At 39.4% G+C, this 22,270-nt stretch overlaps 1 protein-coding gene across 3 annotated transcripts; it reads left to right on the top strand.

Moving 5' to 3' along the window:
- Positions 1–380: 380 nt before the first annotated feature.
- Mfsd1 (major facilitator superfamily domain containing 1) lies at positions 381–21,614 on the top strand (the record flags this gene model as incomplete). Of its 3 annotated transcripts, XM_005393107.2 has the most annotated exon segments (15): positions 381–433; positions 1,356–1,468; positions 2,898–2,940; positions 3,248–3,315; positions 4,889–4,997; positions 10,856–10,958; positions 12,572–12,670; positions 13,126–13,237; positions 14,102–14,158; positions 14,505–14,661; positions 15,672–15,769; positions 16,348–16,460; positions 17,883–17,930; positions 19,425–19,482; positions 20,892–21,614. In XM_005393107.2, coding segments are annotated over 15 exon segments (1,235 nt in total), but the record flags the coding sequence as incomplete, so codon positions are not given.
- Positions 21,615–22,270: the final 656 nt, after the last annotated feature.

A 22,270-nucleotide genomic window follows, 5' to 3' on the forward strand; every position in this document is an offset into this window, starting at 1 on the left:
TAGTTGATAGTTACTGACTTGTTAATTTACCCGTATTTGCTGTATGCACACTTCAAAATTGTAGAAGTCATTTGGCTGCAACTTAGAAAATATTGATAAATATGAGGATGGTCCAAAAATGTTTCCATAGTGTCAGCACTTGAGCCTTAAGTATAAATAGTAAAATCACATTTTGAGAGCCAGATGTGGTGAATGGCTGAGGCAGGAGGATTACTTTGAATTCAAGGCCATCTTAGACTGCATAGTGAGTTCGAGGCCAGCCTGAACTATATAGCAAGACCTTGTCTCAAAAATCCTCCCATCACTTTTAAGTAGTAATTGTAACTTGAAGGTTTTATATGAAGATTGTCACTACTTGTAAAATATTTGCTCTTTTCTAGGTAGCTATTTTTGCTATGATAATCCTGCAGCCCTTCAATCTCAGGTTCAAAGGGTAAGTTACTCTTTCACCTTTGTGTTTTTGTTTGCTTTGAAGCAGCTGTAACTGCTGAGTCTGAAATGCACGCTGAATCCATTTTAACATCCTTAGTTACCAAATGCCAAGCTGAAAGGATTGTACATAAATTGTATTGAGTTGCCTTAAAACATTCACTTCTTACAGCACTTCTGTGACTTGAAATTTTTTTATACCTTAGATAAATAATTATGTGCTGTTTCCTTATTTCTAACAAAGTATAGTTTCGTTTGAATTTTGTTTCTCTTTTCTTAATCATATCAATGACAGACTATTTTATGGGATAGCTTTTTACCTTCTGAATATGTTGCTATTTTGTTTTTTTAAAAAATGTGGACACTGCTGAATATTGAGCATTACAGTATTCTTTGGTGTTGAATTGTAGAAATGTATTTGTTACTTATAGTTTTTTGGATTTATATCACTTTTTTTTGGTAAGTTTTTACCTTTGAGCAGGGAAAAATGCATAGAGTGGTTCTTTGCACTCTTGAATGAAAGAGTAAAGTATGAGTTGGCAGGTAGAGCGGGACGGTGGAAAAGGATAGGCTAAGAGAGTTTTCTTTGTATTTGAGAGAAATTCCCCAGTGCAGGGAGGAATGTGAGAGTAAGAATATAGAAAATATAAAAGGTCCAGTGCCCCTGCTGGAATGTCTGATCCTGGAGTCTGCAAAGGCCCTGAAATGGGGTGTGCATGCAAGAAGCTCCCACGTGTGACCTTTTTTCTGGGGCAGAGGCACTCTAGCTTTTTTGAGATTCTCAAGGAAGTGACTTAACAAATGGTTAAGAAACTTGCCCTGCAATAGAAAGAAAAATATAACCACTTCTATTTTAGATTGTAATATTTTGATTTGTTAGTGGGTAAATCTGTTTGGAAAAATAGTTCTATTTTTTTCCCATATAGGATATGAAGGTGAACACCACAAAATTCATGCTGCTGTATGCCTGGTATTCTTGGCCCAATGTAGTTTTGTGTTTCTTGGGTGGCTTTCTGATAGACCGAGTGTTTGGAATACGGTAAGGTTAAAAAAAAAAATCACCTATGGGTAAATCTCACCTGGTTATTAGAAAAATGGGGCTAAAGTATTTCTAGGAAGAACTGTGTAGACTGGTATATTAAAACTGGAATTGGTTTTTGAATTGGTTGGTATATTAGTGAAGATCAGACTAGCAAGTGCTGTTGATGGAGTAAAGTAACTTGCTTACCTGGAGCTGATAAATTATGCTTTCCATGTGAGCAGACGAACCAGGGTCTGAATCTCCTTGCTGCTACTTACTCAACTTCCTAACCGTTCTGTTTGTAACTTCCTGTGCTTGTTTTCTCAATCCTAAAGTGGATAATAATTCCTAGCTTATAAGTTGGTCTGAGGATTAAATGAAAGGTGGATGTATAGTATTTGGCATATAAATAGTGTGTGTTTTCCTCAGCCCCGGTAAGATCTTCTGTTTCTACCTTCATCCATTCAACTTTTTATGACCACTTGTATTAGATACTGAGGAAGGAATAATACTACAGTGGAAGGCTTTGTCACTTCATCCTTACATGTATATTGTTAGTGAAGACTTAGCAACCAACTGTAAATACATTATTGAAGTGTATTCAAACCATGTCTAATGGATAAGAATTGAAGTAACTTCAGTGTTTAGATTTGGAGGCTAATTTTCAAAATTTTGTAGGTTAGAGTATGAAAAACGAGTTAAATATATTTTATTTGGTCTCAGCTGTCCTGAACCATAGTGAATTTTCTAGTGCTGGACAACATTCAGTAGAGCATGGTATGATCATTTCACAAGGATTTTTTTTTTTTTTTCCTTCGTTTTTCTTCCGGTACCAGGAATCGAACTCACGACCTTGTACTTGCCAGGCAGGCGCTTTGCCGCTGAGCTAAATCCCCAGCCCCTTCACAAGGATTTTGAAAGGGATTTAAGTTTCAGAAACAATTTACTCGGTTGACCTTTAAGCACTCTCGTAACACTGCCTTTTCATTGCTCTGGAGAAACATTAATTGATACTCAGACTACAATGTTGGACTTTTAATTATATTAACATAGTATTTGTCCTTTTAAAAGTCGTTTTTAGTTTATTAAGAATTATATCCTTTTAGAATTACTACTGTAGGAATTTCTTGGAATCAATCCTAAATTCTTAATAGAAATTTTATAAAGAATTTTCATTTTTAAAATAGTTTTGACCCTGGGAACTTTTTGAAGATTATTTAATAAATTTTAAGGGATGATGATGTCTTAAACTAATATGCACCCTTATTGAAGCTGCTGGAATTCCCTTAGAAGTCTAGGCTTCCGTAAATGACCAGCCAGCTAAGAAAAGTTGCTGATTTCAGAGGCACATGAGTGCTTAATTTTTCTTTACCTGGAGAGAATGAAGTGGGCAAATAAAACCAAAATGAATTATTAATAAAGGGCTCTTTCTTTCTTTCTCAAACAGATGGGGCGCAATTATTTTTACCTGCTTTGTTTGTGTTGGTCAGGTAAGAAAGACCAAAACATTGATTATTTGACAGTGACTTTTGCATTCTTGTCTAATCAATTCCAATGGCAAAAATGTGTGTAGTGAATGCATAGCTTAATTAACCAGGATTCATAAATGCTCTTGAGGGCCAATATAGTACATCTTAAGCTTTGAAATATGTGTATATTACCATTTTAATTTCACAGATTGCAGAGGATTAATAAAACTATTCTAGGAGTTACGATTTATCCTAAGTTACTTATTGTTTCTCTTGAATTTGTTGAATTTATTCTTTCATCAATTCTATATTAAATTTGGTGTTACAGGTTATTTTTGCTCTCGGTGGAATATTTAATGCTTTTTGGCTGATGGAATTGGGAAGGTTTGTCTTTGGGTAAGCTATGCATGATTTCATTTATTTTAACATGTTTTTAAGGATTTATCTTATTTTATATATATTTTTTGATGCTAGGGATTAAACTCAGGACCTTACACATTCTGAACCTGTGATCTACCATTGAACTACCCTGCTCAGCCCCCATTAAGGATTTTTGAAAACCGTTATCTTTCTTAGTAGGTGATGTGCAGATCCTTTTGGTCACTGTTGAACAGTTGAAGGGAAGGAGCATAGTACCGCTATGCTGACCTCTCTGTTTGAAGTCCAGCCTTGGGCTTCCTTCCCTGAAGGAGATAGCTGACAGGAACTTATTTTATGTCTACCTTAAAAATATACTTTACCAGGCAGGATGCCTCCTGCCTGTACTTCCAGTTACGTGAGAGGCTGAGGCAGGAGGATCACGAGTTCAAAGAGAGCCTGGGCAACTTATCAAGACTTTGTCTCAAATTAAAGTAAAAAAGGGTAAGGAATGTAGCTCAGTGGTAGAGCCCTTGCCTGCCATGCATGGATAAGTTATTCAGGCTTTTCATGTAGACTTATGTGACCTACACAGAGATGTGCTCTGTGTGAGGGAGAAGGAAGCACAGTGCGGGAACAGCGTGCAGGGGGCCAGAGACTGAACTGTGGGAAGGGGAGACCTCGTGGGTGAGGTGGGCCATCGAAAGTATGGGATTTGGATTAATAGAGAAGGAAAATATTTTTGGACCAGGACATAGTGGTGAAGACAGTTAATTCTTAGGAGATGGAGGAGACTAAGTGCCTGACTACAGGCCTGCAGAGGAAAGTGGTTCATTATGTGGAGCTTAGCTGAGGAAAAGTAAAACCCAGGAGATAGCAAAATGATGAATATGGAAAGTGAACGAACTCAGGGTTGGTTGATGGAAAGCTTTCGATAGTGACCTCAAAAGTGTGAGTTTTTGTATTTTTACAAAGTGTGGACTCTCTGTCCATCAATTTTTTGTATAGGTTAAATGGTGATAAAGTAATCCGGACTTCTTTTATTGCCTGTCAAGGTTATTGCAGTAAAATTACTCGAAACACTTTTCAATATAAAATAATCGTTTCATTATGCCGGTGGGCTGTGTGGGTCAGAAATTTGGATCTGGGACAGTATGGACAGCTGGTTTGTGCCCTGATGTCTAGGGCTTAGCTGGGAAGATTCCTGCACGGCTGGGACCTGGAGTGGTCTGGAAGTTTGTTGGCCAGCACATTTGGCAGTTGGGCTAGGATGCCTTGAAGACCAGCACTGATGACTGGAGCACTTAAAGGCGGCCTGGGTGTGGCTCGCTTTCTCATAGCCTGGGGTAGCTGGCTTGACAGTCGGCTTAGGGCTCCAAGCATGAGTGTTGGTGTGAAAAAAAGCAGGCGCCATCTTTAATACCCAGTCCTGGGATCGCACAGTGTTACTCTGCCGTAAGACTGTGGTGTATTCCGTGGTTCTTCTGTTGGCTGGAGCAGCACAGACGCACAGATTCACAGAGACGCCCTGCCTCTCGACAGGAGGAGTGTCAGAATTGCTAGCTGTAGTGTATCTTCAAAAACTGACTTTTCTTCCTTTTACTGTTTTTAGGATTGGTGGAGAGTCCTTAGCAGTTGCCCAGAATACATATGCTGTGAGTTGGTTTAAAGGCAAAGAATTAAACCTGGTGTTTGGACTCCAGCTCAGCATGGCTCGAATTGTAAGTGTGGTGACAGAGCTAATGAGGCCAAACCGGAAGCAACAGGCTGAATTCTGTAGTTTCTGTCAGCGTGGGCACGCTCAGATGTGACAGATTACTGATTTTTACGTATTACTCTGTGATGTATTGGCTTAATTTTCAGTAAGGCGTTTCTTTCCGTATTTTAGTTAATAAATAGTCTAAAATAACAACGCGAACATTTATTCGTTCAAAGAATCTGAGCGTGGGCTGTCAGGTTCTTACCTGTTTTTGGCACGCTTGCTCTGAAGCCCTCGTGTGGCCACCTGGGTTCTGCTTGCCCATTCCTCGTGACGAGACGCTTTAGGAAACTCACCCTCAGGGAGAGGTGAAGCCTCCTTCACAAGTGGCTTTTACTGATCCTAATCCCTTTTCCTCTTGTTTATTTTTGCCTCCTCTGCTATGCAACAACATAATGCTTGCTTGAAGACGTTCCTGTAGTTCTTTTTTTTTTTGATTTTTCTCCGGTACCGGGAACCAAACTCACAACCTTGTGCTTGCCAGGCAGGCGCTTTTGCCGCTGAGCTAAATCCCCAGCCCCACGTTCCTGTAGTTCTTGATCAGAAGTTGATTACCTGTGGTTGTCTAAGCCGTATCACATGCAGTCTGCCCCTGCACCGTGGTGCTCAGGCCTCTCTGGACTTACCTCAGTTAGCCAGTATTCCTGGGGTTTGGAGCCTAGAAATGACTGTGGCTTTTTGTTTTGTTTATAAAGGATACCCAGGGGAATACTAGGGGTCAGTGTTACATTTTTAGTACTGCATCTTGTAAGGTATTTTGGCAGTCCTGTTAGGTATTTTCCTCATCGAGTCCTATATAAGAAAATTTAAAAAATAGTCTTTGCTTTAGAAAAATATCAAGCTTTCAGAGACTAACAATGACATGAAGAATTAACATACCCTTAGGGAAGAAGAAATCCAGTATAAAACTTTCGTGATGTAGCATTTTATCATGTGAGTATTTCTGTGGTTTGTACATGTAGGTTCTAATTTTTCAGTATTATAAATAATGGTATAGTTTGACACTCTTGCTATAAGACTTACCTGTTTCTCTGATTGTTTTCGTAGGGAAGGTGGCCAGAAGTGGGAATTACTGGGTCAGAAGGTTTATTGGGGTTTCTGAGGGCTGCTGAGACCTATTTCCCGTTCTGTCCACGGGACATGAAAGGATACTTTTTATTATAACTTTGGTACTACAGGCTATTAATATTTTTTTAAAAAAGCATTTTATCACTTTAAAAGGAAACACATAAAAAGTATTTTAATTTGTAATTCTTTGAACTAGTGTAGTTTTCTAAATTTTTCTACAAGAATATTCTGAGATGCTTCCTTATGTGTCTTATGCAAGTTAAGGTGTTTGTGGAGTTTGTGGATCTAGTTGTCTGATAACTTTGGAAAGAACAAAATGTTTTTGTTTTGTTTTGTTTTTTTTCCGGTACCAGGAATCGAACTCACGACCTCGTTCTTGGCAGGCAGGCGCTGTGCCACTGAGCTAAATCCTCAGCCCCTGAAAGAACAAAATGAGATGAGCTGATCAGCAGTCCCTGTTAGGGACCTCACTGTGGTTACTAAATTTTCTCAGGCTCTTTTCTTATAATCCATTAACTGCATTGAGGCACTCTAAACTTCTAGAGGGGAGTTGTGGGAGTTTCTGGGGTGGAGGGGGAGAGTTGTGGGGGTCAAGGGGAGACTGGAGGAAGGGGCTGAGCGGATCCCAAGCACTCCCTCTGCTTCAGCCAGGGTACATGTAGACCTAGTGTGTTTAAGGTCTGGGTAAGATGATGTCAAGTGAAAGGGTTTGTGATCTCAAAGTGTGAGAGCCGTTCTCTTACAGAGATAGCTTAGCAAGGACTCACTACTTGAGAAATTCGTGCTTGTTGAAATTGCATCCTTCTGTGCTTCTCCTTTTTCCTCAGCACCGCTAGAATGATTGGAGGTGTTTGGGATGTACGTTTCCATGGTTTTCCTGGTATCTGAGCTGTGAGCCTGTTTGAGTTAAGACATGGGAACTGTTACTATATGGTAACACCCTTGGGCAGTGAACTTCCCACTTTTCTTGTTATTCATGTCTTAGCTGGGGATGGGAGGTCTAGCATTCTTTCGATTTTCTTCTCCAGTTTGTTAATTTTAAGCTTATGGAAATGTCCATAAGCAAGAACTTACGCAACTTTTTAAGCCAGGCCATGTTAGATATTTAAGACTTAAAAGATTATTAAGGCAGCATCCCTGTTTTTGAGGATCTTGTATTTTCAGTGATACTGGAGAAAGTTTTCAAAAGGTCATTTATTTTATTTCATTTTGTAAAAAAAAAAATCCATGTAATATTTGCTGTGAGAATATTGTTGGGGACAGGATTATTTATCAGTGTTCTGTAGCAGCTGACAGTATCAGTAGCATTGAATACAGCTGGCATTCCCTCCTGCCTAGTTTCTTGTTTCAGGACAGTCTTACAGTCTTTCTCTGACTTTTCTGTCCACCTCTTCTCTCCCTCTTTTGGTGATTCCTTCGCACTCCTCTCAACCTATAAATGTTGGAGTACCCCAAGGCATGACTTTGGATATCTTTTTCTTTGTATCCTCACAGCCATGGTGATCTTGTCTAGTTTTGAAGTTTTAAACAGCATTGCCGTGCTCCTGAATCTGTGTCACTGGTCTGAGCCTTTCCCCTGAATTTTACATCCATATAGGCAACCACCTACGTGACGCTTCTACTTCTCTGACTCATAGGCCTAGAAAACCAAACATATCCCAACCCCAGCTCTTCATATTCTACTTAGTGTCCCCTAAACCAGCTGCTGCTATAGCTTGCTTTCCCTCCCTCCCTTCTTCCCTTCCTCCCTCCCTACCTTCCTTCCCTCCCTTCCTTCCCTCCCTCCTTTCCTTCCTTCTTTGGTAGAAAGGTTTATTTAGCTCACAGTTTGTAGAGGTTTCAGTCCATAATCAGCTGTCTCCAGGGCAGAGTGGCACTGCATAGGGGCAGCTGTTCATGGAGGGCAGAAAGTAGCAAAGCAGGCACAGGTGAGTTTCTTATCCTCAGTTAAGGGTAGCTTTTTTCTTAACCATGGTTTAGGCAGAGACTTTGGTGTCATGTGGAGCTCGACTTCGTTCCCCATCCCCACACATATTTTTCCTTAGCAGATCCTGTTAGCTGTACCGTCAGAATATGTTTGTATCTGATCATGTTTAGCCACGCCTACTGCTAACCACCCTGGTCCAGACCCATCACTTTTGTGCGGAGTCACTGGAGCTCCCTGATGGTGCCCTTGCTTCTCGTCTGCCGCTATCTGTGGTCCCTGTTGAATATAGAAGCTGGACAAGGTTGTCAAAGAGTACTTTGATTGTGCCACTTTCCTGCTGAAAGCCCCAATGGTGCTCTGTTGTAGTCAGGTGTCATGGTTTGGGGCTTATTTGCAAGGGGAAAAATACATAATAAGGACACATATTTTATAAGATTATTTATAATAGTCACCCAAAGAATGATATACAAGAGAGTGCAGGAAATCTGTCCACATACTAAGACCAAGGAACCCAGCTGAGGGCCTGGATCCCATGGAAATGTCCTGCATGAGTCCAGCTGAAGACCTAGAGCTCATAACAATGCCTCCCATGAGTCCACGTGGAGGCCTGGAACCCATAATAATATCTCATGCAGGCCTGTTTCACAGCTCTGTGCTGGGAAGGCCTAAAGGTCACTGGTGGAATCTAGAAAGTCTGTGCCAGCAGGCTGAGGGATCTGCACTGGAGCCAGGAAGCAATGCTCAGAAGAACCAGAGCTACCCTGAAAGGTACCATAGCCATCCTCAGCAACAGTGAGGTCCCAGTTTCCTCTGATGATCAAGATGGCCAAGTTCCCATCAGGGAAGCCAATGCAGCAAGCTTTCCAGGAGACCAGCAGTGCACCATCTTCTGCTCCAAAGCTAGGAAGTGATGCTCAAAGTGAGGACCCAGAGCTCCCCCAAAGTGAATCAAAGCCATTCTCAGTGCCAGTGAGGTCCCGAGCTCCTCAGAGGGTGAAAACAGCCAAGTTCATCAGGAAAGCCAGCATGATGAGCTCCTCCAGAACAACCAACAACTCCTTACAGCTTCTACCAGCTCCCAACAGCCTCTCTCAGCTCCTAACAGCCTTTCTCTGCTCCCAATAGCCTAACTTCTTCTCCAGTTCTGCGTCTTACACTTCTGGCAACAGTCCTCAGGTGGGCCTCCCATACCCAGCACTACGCTTACTCAGTTCAGCTGGGGTTATAAGTTGACCACCAGTTGTCAATCCACTACGTCAGGGTTTACAAGGGAAACAGTACAGGACACATAATTTATAGGATTACTTTGTAATAGTTACCCAAAGAGTTAAGTACAAAAGAGGACAGGAAATCTGTCCACACACTAAAGACCCAAAGACTCCAGCTGAGGGTCTGGATGCCGTGGCAATGTCCAGCTTGAGTCCAGCTGAAGACCTAGAGCCTATAACAATGCCCTCCACCAGTCCAGCTGGAGGCGTAGCGCTCACAACAATGTCTCATGCAAGTCTGTTTCATGGGTCTGTGCTGAGAAGGCCCCAAGGTCAGTGGTGGAAGCTAGAAAGTCTGTGCCAGTGGGAAAAAGGATCTGTGCCAACAGACTGAGGGATCTACACTGGAGCCAGGAAGTGATGCCAGAGTAAAGACCAGAGCTCCACGGAAAGGGACCACAGCCGTTGTGAAACACAACAAGATCCTGAGCTCCTCCACCAGTGAGAACAGCTGGATCTATACCAGGGAAGCTGTCACGATAAGCTTCTGCACAACATTGAACAGGGCACCATCTTCCCCCGCACGGCCAGGAAGGGATGCTCAAAGTAAGGACCAGAGCTCTCCCAAAGTGAACCGTAGCCATTCTCAGCGACAAGGTCCTGAGCTCTTTGGAGGATGAGAACAGCTGAGTTCGGTGTTACAAGTTGACCACCAGTTGCTAATCCACCATATGCTCTCATACAGAAAAAAACCAAAAGTCTTTATTGCCCCCTTGAAGCTCCTCTCCTGACCAGTCTGTGTGGGGATCTCATCTTTCCCTCTTTTCATGTACCAGTCCCAGTCCCTGACGCCCTTCTCAGCCTCCTCACATGCAGACAGGCAACCCCTCAGGCCAGTGTGCAGACTGCGGTCTGCCTGCTACAGTTCCCCAGACATCCTGCCATCTCCCTTCTTTCAAGTTTTTACTCCGGAATCATATTCTCAGTGAGGCCTCCTCTCCCAGTGTTATATTCTTCTACCCTTGTTTATGCTTTTCCTTGTTTTTTGCAGCATTTGTCACTGTTTAATGTATTGCATGTTTGTCTTATCCCACTAAAATGTGGTAAACTTTATGAAAGTTAGATATTTTTTCATTTTCAGTTACATTTTTTGTTATATTCACAATAGCTGAAACATCGACTGGCAAGTGGTAGAATAATTGCTGAGTATGAGAATGTTATCTACTGTGGCTTTTACTGTCTGTACGGAGATACTCAAAGGAAGATTTTTTAAGTTCAGATTTCAGAAAAGCTTCCAGGAGAAGCTGCGCTTTTTCTGAGCCAGTGGTATAGTTTTGTCTTAGGAATTCTGAATTTTGTAACTTGTGTTTCATTTTTGCTTTGGTTGGTTTGTGTTTTAAATCCTAGCATTTCTTGATAAGTTGGCATTTTTTGTGTACTATTCTTATCTATGGCTTTATCTTAGTAAGTTAGATTTTTCCTTATACTTTTTAAAAGAGATTATCCCCTGTTTAGTTCGGATCCTAATTATACTTATTTCTCTACAGTATCATAAGTAATTTTTATGAACAAAGGCAGAGATATAAATAATTGAAAATCGATTTCTTTCATTGCTAGGGAAGTACAGTAAACATGAACCTCATGGGATGGCTGTACTCTAAGATTGAAGCTTCCTTGGGGTCTGCTGGCCCCACAACCCTTGGGGTCACACTGTTGCTTGGTGAGTGAAACCTCACGCCCTAAATCTTGTCTCTTCTGAGCGCTTGCCGTGGAGGTCCTGTGGCAGAGAGGAGCGAACCCAGGGGTTGGTGTCAGAGCACTTTGGTTATGGTTTTGCCACATAGTTTGCTGGGTCTTCTGCCAAGAAATCATTATTCATGTATTTGTTGGTATTGTAATTTCTACTTTCTTAAAGTACAGGATGTTATTTCTCCTTATATTCAATGTTAGCATTTGTATCTTACATATTCAATGAGGTAATTTATGTAAAATAAGAGAATTGGGATTTATTCCTTTAAGGTTTAAATAGTCCATAGCAGAAGGAAGAATTTTTCCCTCTTGATCAAAGTTAGTTGATAGTGAGGCTAGATTGCTTGGAAATCGGATGTGACAGATGGTTGAAAACTGACTGGGTTGGGAGTCAGGAATCTTGGGTTCTAGTGCAGCCCAAAGCGGTTCTGTCCCCTTGGACAAGCAGGCTAACCGTGTCTCAGTTCTGTTCCTGGGAAATGTTGGCTCTTTGACCAACGGTGTGTAAGCTCCTCGTGTCTCTGAGTCCCCTTCAGCAAGGCTCTGTGGGCCTGGCTGCTGGCTGGGTCATTGAGCGGCGTGTGAAGCTCTCTGGACTCACCACTCCTGCCTTTTCTGAGCGGTAGATCTGTGTGCCTGCGCTCTGGTGTGTGTATGGCTTCTTACTTGGGGCCTGCAGAGATGGCTGGCTCGTAGTTCCTTGGCAGCTGCTGCCAGCTGAAAAGAGGGCAGTGTGGAGGTAATGGCAGACATGTCCCAAGTCCCTTTTCCGAACCCTTCCCCCCAGGTCCACTGCCTTAGTTAAAGCATTGTCCCTTGCACATACCCTCAGGATTCCATCTCGTTTTCTTCACAGTGGAGAATTTTAGAATTTAAAGACTTTCAGAGCCAGAAAAGACCGTCGCCATGAAGTCAAAGTCTCTCATTTTTTACATGGAGATTGAAGCTTAGAGAGATTGTGTTCTGTGTCCAAGATCATTGAGCTTGTTAGTATCAGCCGGAGAACTCTTGTCTTCTGATTCATTCATATACAGTATTTTACTAAGCTTCTTCCTAAATTTCTGCTCGAGAAGTATGAACTTCATTCAATGTTTGATGACTTTGATGGGATGAGATGGACATTAGTGAGAGACGCTGACCTCACAGGAAGAAGAGCTGGGAGAGCTGTGCTTTGGGAGGATGAACCCCTGGGGCGCTAGAGTAGATGACAGATTCAAGAAGGAAGTCAGGGTGGCCAAGATATCAGCCTACTTTTGTAATTTTTTCCAGGCATCCATCAAATGAGGACAAATAAGTTAGTCATCACGTTTCCCTAGTCTGTATTGTGCTTTACAAGGCTAGTGGGGTAGAGTCTTTTTAATGTCCAGCATTCTACTCGGAAATAATGCAGTCAAATAAACTCTTGATTGGGAATTTGTCCTATGCTGTGCTTCTTTGTCTAGGTTGGTAACTGTCAGATTTTCCTCTTCATAGCTTTAGGACGCCCTCTCTTTCAGTTGCTGTGTTTCTGCTGCTTGTATAATATGCTGCCTTTCAGGAACCTTTAGTCTGGTTCTGTTTTAAAAATCTCTTTTTTTTGTTTAGGGGGTATGACCTGTATTCTTTCCCTCTGCTGTGCGTTTGCTCTTGCTTACTTGGATCAGAGAGCAGAGAGAATTCTTCATAAAGATCAGGGAAAAACAGGTAAGTCAAAATGAAAGAGGAGTGGGACTTCGGGAATTGTGGCCTCTTAAAGAGAACTTACAGTAAGTTTCTAGTGCAGTATCATAAACGTGGTGGGGCTGATTACCCACATCTTATTTTATATTTTTAAATCTATTTCCACTTGTTTAAGTTTACTGATACATTTTCCCCTCAAACTTTCTGACAGAATCTGTACTGTCAGTTGTACTTCGTATGTTGCAAAATAATTGTTCGCAGAAGTAAGTGGGAAGTTCAGTACCAACCTTAGCTTCCGATTTTTCTCACACATCTTTTTAAGTTATCCCCGAGGTGATATTTCTGTAATTCTCTAGAGTGGTATTTTTAAAAGCTGGATTGGAAAGGCTAATCACATGGTTAAGAAAATCTTGAAAGTAGGTGGAAGCTCTGTAGATGTGTGAAATTATGCTGATGGTGTCTTCTCTTCGTTCTCTAAGGTGAAGTTATTAAATTAACTGATATAAAGGACTTCTCCTTACCCCTCTGGCTGATATTTATCATCTGTGTCTGCTATTATGTTGTGGTGTTCCCTTTTATTGGACTTGGGAAGTAAGTATTTTCTAGCATTCCACTTTGCTTGGCTAAATGCTAACAGCTCAATCACGTAAATAATAGGTTACTTTTAGCAGTATATTTTTCTTGTCTGGTTGTAGTGTATATTTACACAGGAATGGTTTTGTATCCTGGAATACAGTGGATTTTTTTAGATTACAGTTTGCTATTGCTTTGATATGTTTATTCTTTGAAGAAATAATTCATAAGCATTTTTGATTGAACACTAGATTCTGGACTAGTATTCTTTTTACTTCCTCTGCATTCCCTGGTTACGAGGCTTCTTACTGCAAGTGGAAACCACCAGTTGGTGCGCTGTAACTGGTTGCGTCTCCATTTGAAAACTGGGACTGTAATTCTGCCAGACTTCAGTTCAGCACTCAGCAAATTCTTTGCTTTATCTTCTACTTCTCTCTCCCTTTTCATTACTAGCTGCTTAAGCAGAGCAGTATGTGAGTGCAAATATATTTGTGGGGAATGCGTGTGTATAACATTTAAATTTATGCTGTCATTTTACGTAATTTGAGACAAGAAGTCTATTTGTTATTTAGCAAAGAACCTTTCTAGTACTTCTCTCACACAAAAAGCAGCCTTGGTTCTTTGTAGTAAATTTGGTTTTCTGAAAAACTGTATGTACTGTTTGTATGTAAAAGGGAAAAATTAGCATCATATTTTAAGTAAGTGAAATATTTATATACATTATTAAGCTTTAGTAGATTGCTTGAGTATCAAATAAGGTGGGGAATAGTATCAAAAGAGAAAAACTTTTTGAACTGGTTAGTTTTATTCATTTTTAGTTGCCATTTATTTTATAAAAATAGTAGTTTTTTTTTTAATATATTCACTTCTTTTTAATTTTAGAGTTTTCTTTATAGAGAAATTTGGATTTTCTTCCCAGACAGCAAGTGCAGTTAACAGGTATTTCCTTCATTTTGCAAGTGCTTATTGCATGTGAAATACAAGTCTTTATAAGCAAATGTAAAGATGTTAAAAAAATGCAGAAACAATGTATGTGAGCCCAGCAATCACCCTCAATGTGACACTAAGACTGTACAGTATTGGGATTTGAATCTTGAATGTCCATCTTTGCATTAATGGACAACCAGAAGTCTTGGGCTGCTTTTTTATATTTCTATTTTCTGATTATCATTTAGAAGAATGTTTAAGTTAGGGTTCACTTTGCTTAATGTTTTTAGGAACTTGATTGGTATTTATATTTAGCCACATGGCGTTTTATTAACTTCTGTGCATATTCTCTGGGCAGTGTTGTGTATGTCATATCCGCTCCCATGTCCCCGTTATTTGGGCTCTTGGTGGATAAAACGGGGAAGAACATCATCTGGGTTCTGTGTGCGGTGACCACCACTCTCGTGTCCCACATGATGCTGGCCTTCACAGCGTGGAACCCTTGGATTGCTATGGTAACGTCTGTCTTGACACCCGCAGGGTCAGGGCTTCGGCAAGGACTCTGTCAGGCCCATTGTCGGGAGGCATGGTCATTAAATTCAGGTGGCAGTGCTTTGACGGTGGGGAAATAGTGACTTGATTTTAATTTCTGCAAAGAAATTACTATAAATTATTAATTCATAAAGTTTCTTTAATTTCATTTGGCTTATTTTTAGGGTAACCTCAACGCTGAAGTAAAATTTGAAATAAAATACCCTTCTGAAAGCCAGGATGCTAGTTGCTTCCATTTATTTTCCTGAAGTTCATTAAAAAATCCTTCCATCCAAAGTGGCAAAAAATGGATTGGCCCAATATCAGTTCTCTTGTCTTTGAGTCTCAGTAAGTTAAAAATTGGTAGTAACACACACACGTGTCTGTTTTCCTTGCCAGGCTTGGGCACAGACAGTGTTTTAATATTTGCTTATCTAATAGCCTTCAGTTGTACTTACAGAGACTTAAATCATCAGAGTTTCTCTTTTAACTGAAAGCAAATGCTAATACTAGACGTTGTCCGACAGCAGTAGTGGTGCTCATGAGTTCTCTGCTCCGCTTTCCAGTTGGGTGTTGATGACCCACAGGCAGGAGAGAGTAGACTGTTGGCATAATGTTTCTTTGATTGCTGCATTTATTATCCCTAAAAATGATGGAAAACGGGCTTTCTTAAAACCTTCATAAGAGCTTTTTACCAATGAACTTCCTCTTGCTTGGTCTTTGTGTCTTGGGCCTTAGCCTGTTGTGTATGCATATGATGTGATGCGATGACAGAAGTAGTTAGGAGAGTGTGCACCTTGTCCTTAGAAGGATACTCTTAGTAGAGAAACCAACCCTTTTTTGTATATTTTCAATATGACTTTCAGTATAATCGCAATAAAACTTGCTTAAATTTTTATATTTTAGTTAACTGTATTAATTTTACTAATCTGCATTGAAGCAAAATCACCTTTTGGATAATACCAGACTTTCCCTTCTGGCTTGCTATCTGTAGTGTCTCCTGGGACTCGCCTATTCATTGCTTGCCTGTGCGCTGTGGCCAATGGTGGCGTTTTTAGTTCCCGAACATCAGCTGGGTACTGCATATGGCTTGTAAGTACAGTGTTTACATGGTGGATCATAGATACTTGCCACTGCTGTGTCAGTTATCATAAAACTTCCGATCTCCTGAACCTAAACATCTTCAGGTTTCTGGGACAGCCATAAATCTGGAGATCTTTGGAAAAGTTAGTTAAGCTGTTTAGGCAACACAAGTTCTAGGCTTCCTTGTGACAGCTAGAGTAGGCTAACGTGTAAGAAGTACTTGCTGATCTTACTGTTCCCTACCCACGTGTCTGAGGACTTTTCAGTGAGAGATCAAGTCCCTCCCTGTCCCAGAAAGGCAAACAGGGGCAGCTACACCTGTGGTTGATGTCCATATAGCTTTTCTTTCTTTCAGCAGGAAGGTGTTGAGTGCTGAGTTCATGTAGAAGGCAAATTTACTTACTTTTGGGCAGACGGTCTAAGGGCAGAAAGAGTCATAGGATAGAAATAAAACCTATCTCACGCCATTTCTGGTTAAAACATCTCAACTTACATGGTTTAAGGGTACTAATATGTATAGGGAAGTGTTAATCTATGTTTGAGGAGTTTTGAAAATGAGATGTGCTTTTGTATTTCTTAAATTGCAGCATGCAGTCCATTCAGAATCTTGGGTTGGCGATTATTTCCATTATTGCTGGCATGATATTGGATACTCGGGGATATTTGTTTTTAGAAGTTTTCTTCATTGGCTGTGTTTCTTGTGAGTATGCCATGTAGCAGCATTTAGTTTCTTTCGATGTAGCGTGATGTCCTCATTTTTACCATTAGGTTCTAGTTGTCATTTGTCCTCTCTTTGCCTGCAGAGCATATCCCTAAGATATAATTGCTCAGATTTGCCTAATTCTTAGTCTGTGGGCCAGACTTCTCCAGCTGGTGTTTATGGTCAGCTCACTGAGGATTCACACATTTTTTCAGATTTATATTTGTAAAGGCATCAGTAGGATCAGTCTTCTGCTCTGCTTTAAATATTTATGCTTTTAATAAAATTTCCCCTTTAAAGTGGAATAATTTGGAGAGCTGTGAGTGTGTCCCTAGTGTGAATGTGTGATTTAGGTGTGACTGCTCATGGTTTACTCATTGCTTTTATTTTTAGTCTGTTACCTATTTTTTACCTATGCATTGGTTAAAAATAGGAAACATCAGAAAATCATCGAAAAACTAAAAGATTAAATCAGTATTTTTCTGTACAGAATCTTTACCATATACCTAAATTGTTTATCTGAAAATATATTCTCCTGTAACATACTGAAGTTATCTTTTGTACTTAATTTATTTACAATGACAAGCTACAGTGATACTTTTCTCAAGTTTTGTTTCTATTTTCAAGGAGTGGACTGTGTATACTTGAAGTGTGGTATTGGCAGATCATTGGTTATACATACTCTTAAATTCATTTTAATATTTCATAAGTGTAGAAATAAGCATATTTTTAGAAAATCATTTGTTTTTAAAAGGGGGGTCATTTAAGAATTCAGAACATTAGGTCATGAAGTGTTTTTGTTGATTTTTGATACTGCAACAAGAAGTTTAGTTTCAGCCCATAGTTTAGCATATGTTTGTGTCCAGCAAACTGCCATGCCATTGAAAAATATTTTTTGCCAGATTAATTTAAACTAAATTAAATAGTGTGCCTCACTTGGTAAGGGAAAAGGACAGGCACTGACATTTAAGGTCTTTCCTGCTTGTGGAGTGCTGGGAGTCTAATGACTAGGTTTTGGTTGGTTATTTCATTTGTAAAATGGACATTGTATTTTCAAAATTAAAATCCCTGAGGGAATACTCTTTGGAATTCTATGAAATTTTGGGGAAGTGCCTGGAAGGACCAGTGCATAGGTGGGGAGAGAGGAGCCAGTGGCCTCTAGGTGGTTGGCTCCCTCATCCATAGGTGTTTCAGCTTTTCTGAAGTGGCAGTCCTTGGGCTAAGTAGCAGCCATTTCCCATGGAAAACAAGGATATAACTTCTAGTACTTTCAGAAATAAAATAATGTGAATAGTATTATTTGTAATTGCCAATTAATGAAGGTTTTTTTGGTCTAAATTTCACTTTGTAATTATGATTACATAGGAATCATTGAGAAGAAATACGTATTTTTAAAAGACCTTTTTTAAAAATTACTTCTAGTGGCACTTTTATCTGTGGTCTTACTGTACTTGGTGAATCATGCCCGGGGTAAGTTTTGATATTTTCTTCTCAAGTTCAATTTTGTGGTTCTCCGCATGCTGCTTTGGGGGCTAGTGTCTTAGTTCACTCAAGAGCGACTTTCCATTCAAAGCAGACAACACATTTGATTACAAAATGTGAGATTAGTATTCTAGAACTTCATATCTATTGAAATTATTTTTTGTTTTCTAGCCAGGTCAGTTTGAGGTTTGTAATATAAAGTGTTAGATGTTATTATTATATTAGCATAAGGAAATACAGCATTTAAAAAACAATCTAGAGACTTAAAATGTAAAATCTGTTTGTGGAGGGTGGTACTAGGGATTGAACCCAGAGCCTTCACACTGAGCTACATCCTCAAGTCTTTTTTTATTTTTTACTTTGAGACAGGCTCATGCTAAGTTGCCCAGGCTGGATTTGAACTCCTGCCTCAGCCTCCCAGAGTTCTGAGATTATAAGCATGGGCCTTTGTGCCCAACTTTTATTGTCTTTATTTTGAAGTAATAAGCTAGTAGATTTATGTTTGCAGTTTGTATTTTAAGGATTAAAGTGTTTTGTTTAGAATTAGAAATTATAAATTCTTTTAAACTAAGAATAGTATATTGTTTAGTCTTTTTTATTGTTCTTTTTAAGATTTTGAGGTTGGCCTTATTAATTTTTCTGACTGCTTGCTGTTAGAGGATGTTAGGTACTTACCAAAATGTAATATACATGGTCATTAAATTTTAGGCAGTTTCTTTACATTTCTCTTAATTTTCACTCTTACTGAATGTTAACACAGCATACTCTTACAGAGTTTTGGTTCAGAGTTTACAGGCTCAGTCATTTGTGGATTTTTCCTTAGAACATAAATAATTGTTCATAGAAACCCCCGTAATTTTGTAGAAATGGCAGCTCTCCTCCACGAATTTTTTTGGGCGGGAGGTTTGCAAGTAGCCAATCTGAGAGCGAACTCAGTTCTCCTTGCTACTGGTTGGCTGCTGCCTTGTGACTCATCCCTGACAGACGCACCCACACTCCTGTCCTAGCAGGTTATGCTACCACGCCTCGCTCCCTGCAGTGTTGGTTTTGTTGTTCTTAAAGCCCAACGGTCCCTACGATGCTGCCAAACACCTTGCACCTTCTAAGGCTGTGTTAATACAGTGTTTTATTAAATCACATAACTGCGGGAGACACAGCATATTTAGGGTTTAAACTATAAAAATGGTCATTTATAGGGATTTTTTTGACCATGTCTGAAAATTTATGGTTTTTCACAATTCAAGGGTGCCCTAGAAACAACCCCCATGAATTTCAGGGATCCACTGTACAATGTTCTAGTTAGCAAAACTTGAAGCAGTATATAATTCCAGACTTAACTAAAATTGAGTGATTATTTATGTCACATAAGAATTCTTTTCTTTCTCATCTTTGTTTTTACTTAAAAGGGATACATCTATGCAAATGTTTGTGTATGGTTATATTTTACTTAATGTTACACTGAAAGGACTGTGTTTGTTTTAGGTGGGAACCTAAATTACTCAACAAGACAAAGGGAAGAAATGAAGCTTTCTCATACTGAGTAAGTATTAAGAAGAAAACTTGTCTTTAAGTAGAAAGCCATAAATATTACTATTTTATTTCAAGTTAATTAGTTTGGATTTTCAAGAAAATAGTCTTTTTCTTGAGTGTCAAGACTGAATGATTAAGTTTGGAGCTATTATGAAAAATATCTTATTTCCTAAAGTTTAAAAAGATGAATTTCAGGACTTAAAATGTAAGAGTAAAAATGAATTGGGCTTCAGTTGCGTTCCAAGGCAGAGAGAGGTGCAGTTCGTTGTAGGGAAGGCCTTTGGCTTGAGCTCCTGTGCTGGACTGACCGACCCTTCTATCCGCTTGGGTATTTTCCCTTCGGTTAGTAGTTGAGGTAATTTATATGGCAGTCTTACTTATTTTGTTAAAAAATTGGAACTGACGTAAATGTTCCAATGTAGGGAAATAGTTAAATATGTTCTGACACATCCATGTAGTAAGTTGTCAGAATCATGTTTTAGAAGGAGTTTTAATATCACATATAGCTAATATACCGTATGTGAAGTAAGCAAAAGATAAAATGAAATATAATCTCTAAATTTATTCAGAAAGATGTGTAGGCATGTAGATGTCTGAAACCCAGTTCCTTGGTATGAGGTATGATCAGATTATACAGTAAGTGTTTACATTAAACAAGATTATTACAGTAAGACACATTGCTGTTGATCCCTGTCAGCACATACCTCCTTCCCTTGAACACACTTACCACATCGTTCTTGCCGCTCTCTGAAGCAGTTCTGGAAGTCCTCGTTCATGTCTTCATGAGGTGCGATCAAAAATATGGTGAACGCGCTGCCAAATGCCATGGAGGAGTGCAAAGGCAGGCCCATAAAAACCTTACGGTTTGTCCTCATCATCTTACTCACTCCATCAGGTGACACGTGACTTCTGGCTCTTTGCCATTATCAAAGTGACCATGAAAGCAAACATTTTGAATTGATTCAGGACACTGAGGCAGCCATAACAGTATAACTAAAGACACGAAAGAAGACTTCCAGAACTGCTTTAGAGGGTGACAAGAACAATGGAGCAAATGTGTTTGAAGAGAGGGGTGTATTTTGAGGTGGATTAATGACAGTGTATCTGTTACTGTAATTTTAGTATATATTCGAATCCTATGTCATATACTAGACAACGTACTGAAAGAATAACATTGTAGTGTAGTTCCTTCGAATGGCAAGGCTGCAAAGATTGGATATTTTCCCTTATTTTCCAAATGTTCTATATTGATCTTCTGTTCCTTTTACAATCAAGAATTTAAAAAATTATCCAGGAAAACGTATAACTTATAATATTTTGCATTATATGTCCTAAAATGTTATGATTTTCATTTTGTAAACTGGGTGGGACTTTATGCTTTAACCTCTTTTTCATAATTTATTACTTTATGTTTTGCAGATGAGAAGTTTAAAGGACTGTGTCATGAGAACGGGGTGCACACACCACCGATTTGAAAACCTCCATATATATATATATATATATATATACACACATATATGTATTTTAATTTAGAGTTTAGTCATGAGGAAAAATAATGAATGGGAAGTCATATTTATATTTCAGATGCACCTATTTTAAAGTGTGTGAGAACTGTGTTAGCCTGTGTTTTTTGTATTGTGTGTTGCTGAGTAATTCTACATTAGAATAAAGAGGTGAATCAACCGTGACAGTTTAGGAAATTGCTCTGGAACATCCAGGTGAATTTCAGGAAGGACAGTTAAGTAATATAAAACAATAGATCTTGTATTGAGATAACTTTCAATAAGTACATTTTGGGGCTGTAGCCTTTTGTCTTACTTGAAAAGCTAGGGCTTGAAGGGCTATTTCGTATGGAATAAACGAGGGCACTGTACTAGTCATTCCCTCTGTGATAAGGAAAGTGGTAGGAATTCTCTTCATATTTCCCTCTGGCAGATTGTGTTCTGCTGCAGTTTAGGAGGGCTACTGAGCCGTTGCCCTTCAGGGTTTCTCTTAGGAGGACCCGAATCGCCTGAGATATAATTTTATAGTATCAACTTTTGTATAGTTTTTTCTTATGGACCAGCTAATAACTGAAAAGTATTCTTAAATGTGTGGTAGTTTTTGTATCTACCTGGGTAAATAAAAGCATTGCAAAATACATATTTGCTGTCTTCTAATTTTTGATTTAAAAAAAGCACTAAAACACTGATTTTTAACTCTGATTGATATGAAAGATTATGTACAGCAAAACCCAAGTTGAAGTAGAGAAACATGCTTGATTATAGTCATCGAAAGGTGATGGAAATAGCTTTTTTCTGAAGTGGGACTTTTAATTAGCATTTATGTTTTTTGCATTAAAAATAATATGAAACGTCTCTGAAAATTCTTTAATGATGGTCAGTGGACGTCACCTTAGTATGTTATGTATTAAGGTTAAGGAATTTATTTCATGTGTTTTGTTCTCTGTGGCTGAGCAGATACTTTTAGATAGCAAATATTAAACCAGTGTGTTTTTGCTGATTATATTCTTTAAAGTACTTGGCATAGCATTGTACGTATGCTTGAAAAGTTCTGGAACAGGTGAAAGTGCATTCCTTATGCAAGGTAACTTTACATCCTTCCTCTTGACTTAGAGTTTATTGTATTGTCATTTAGTTGTTACCTTTTTAGGCTTTAGCTGCCACGTGTCTGCATGTGTGAGTGCAGGGCGTTGCTGTCCCAGCCTAGACAGGGAAGCTTCCAGACCTTTCAGTGTATCTCAGGTTCTTCTGAAATTCCTGTGATGTTTGAAAAACTGTGGTTTTTCTTTCTTATCT

Source organism: Chinchilla lanigera, unplaced genomic scaffold, assembly GCF_000276665.1.
Source record: "Chinchilla lanigera isolate Chin_1 unplaced genomic scaffold, ChiLan1.0 scaffold00047, whole genome shotgun sequence".
NCBI lineage: Eukaryota > Metazoa > Chordata > Mammalia > Rodentia > Chinchillidae > Chinchilla > Chinchilla lanigera.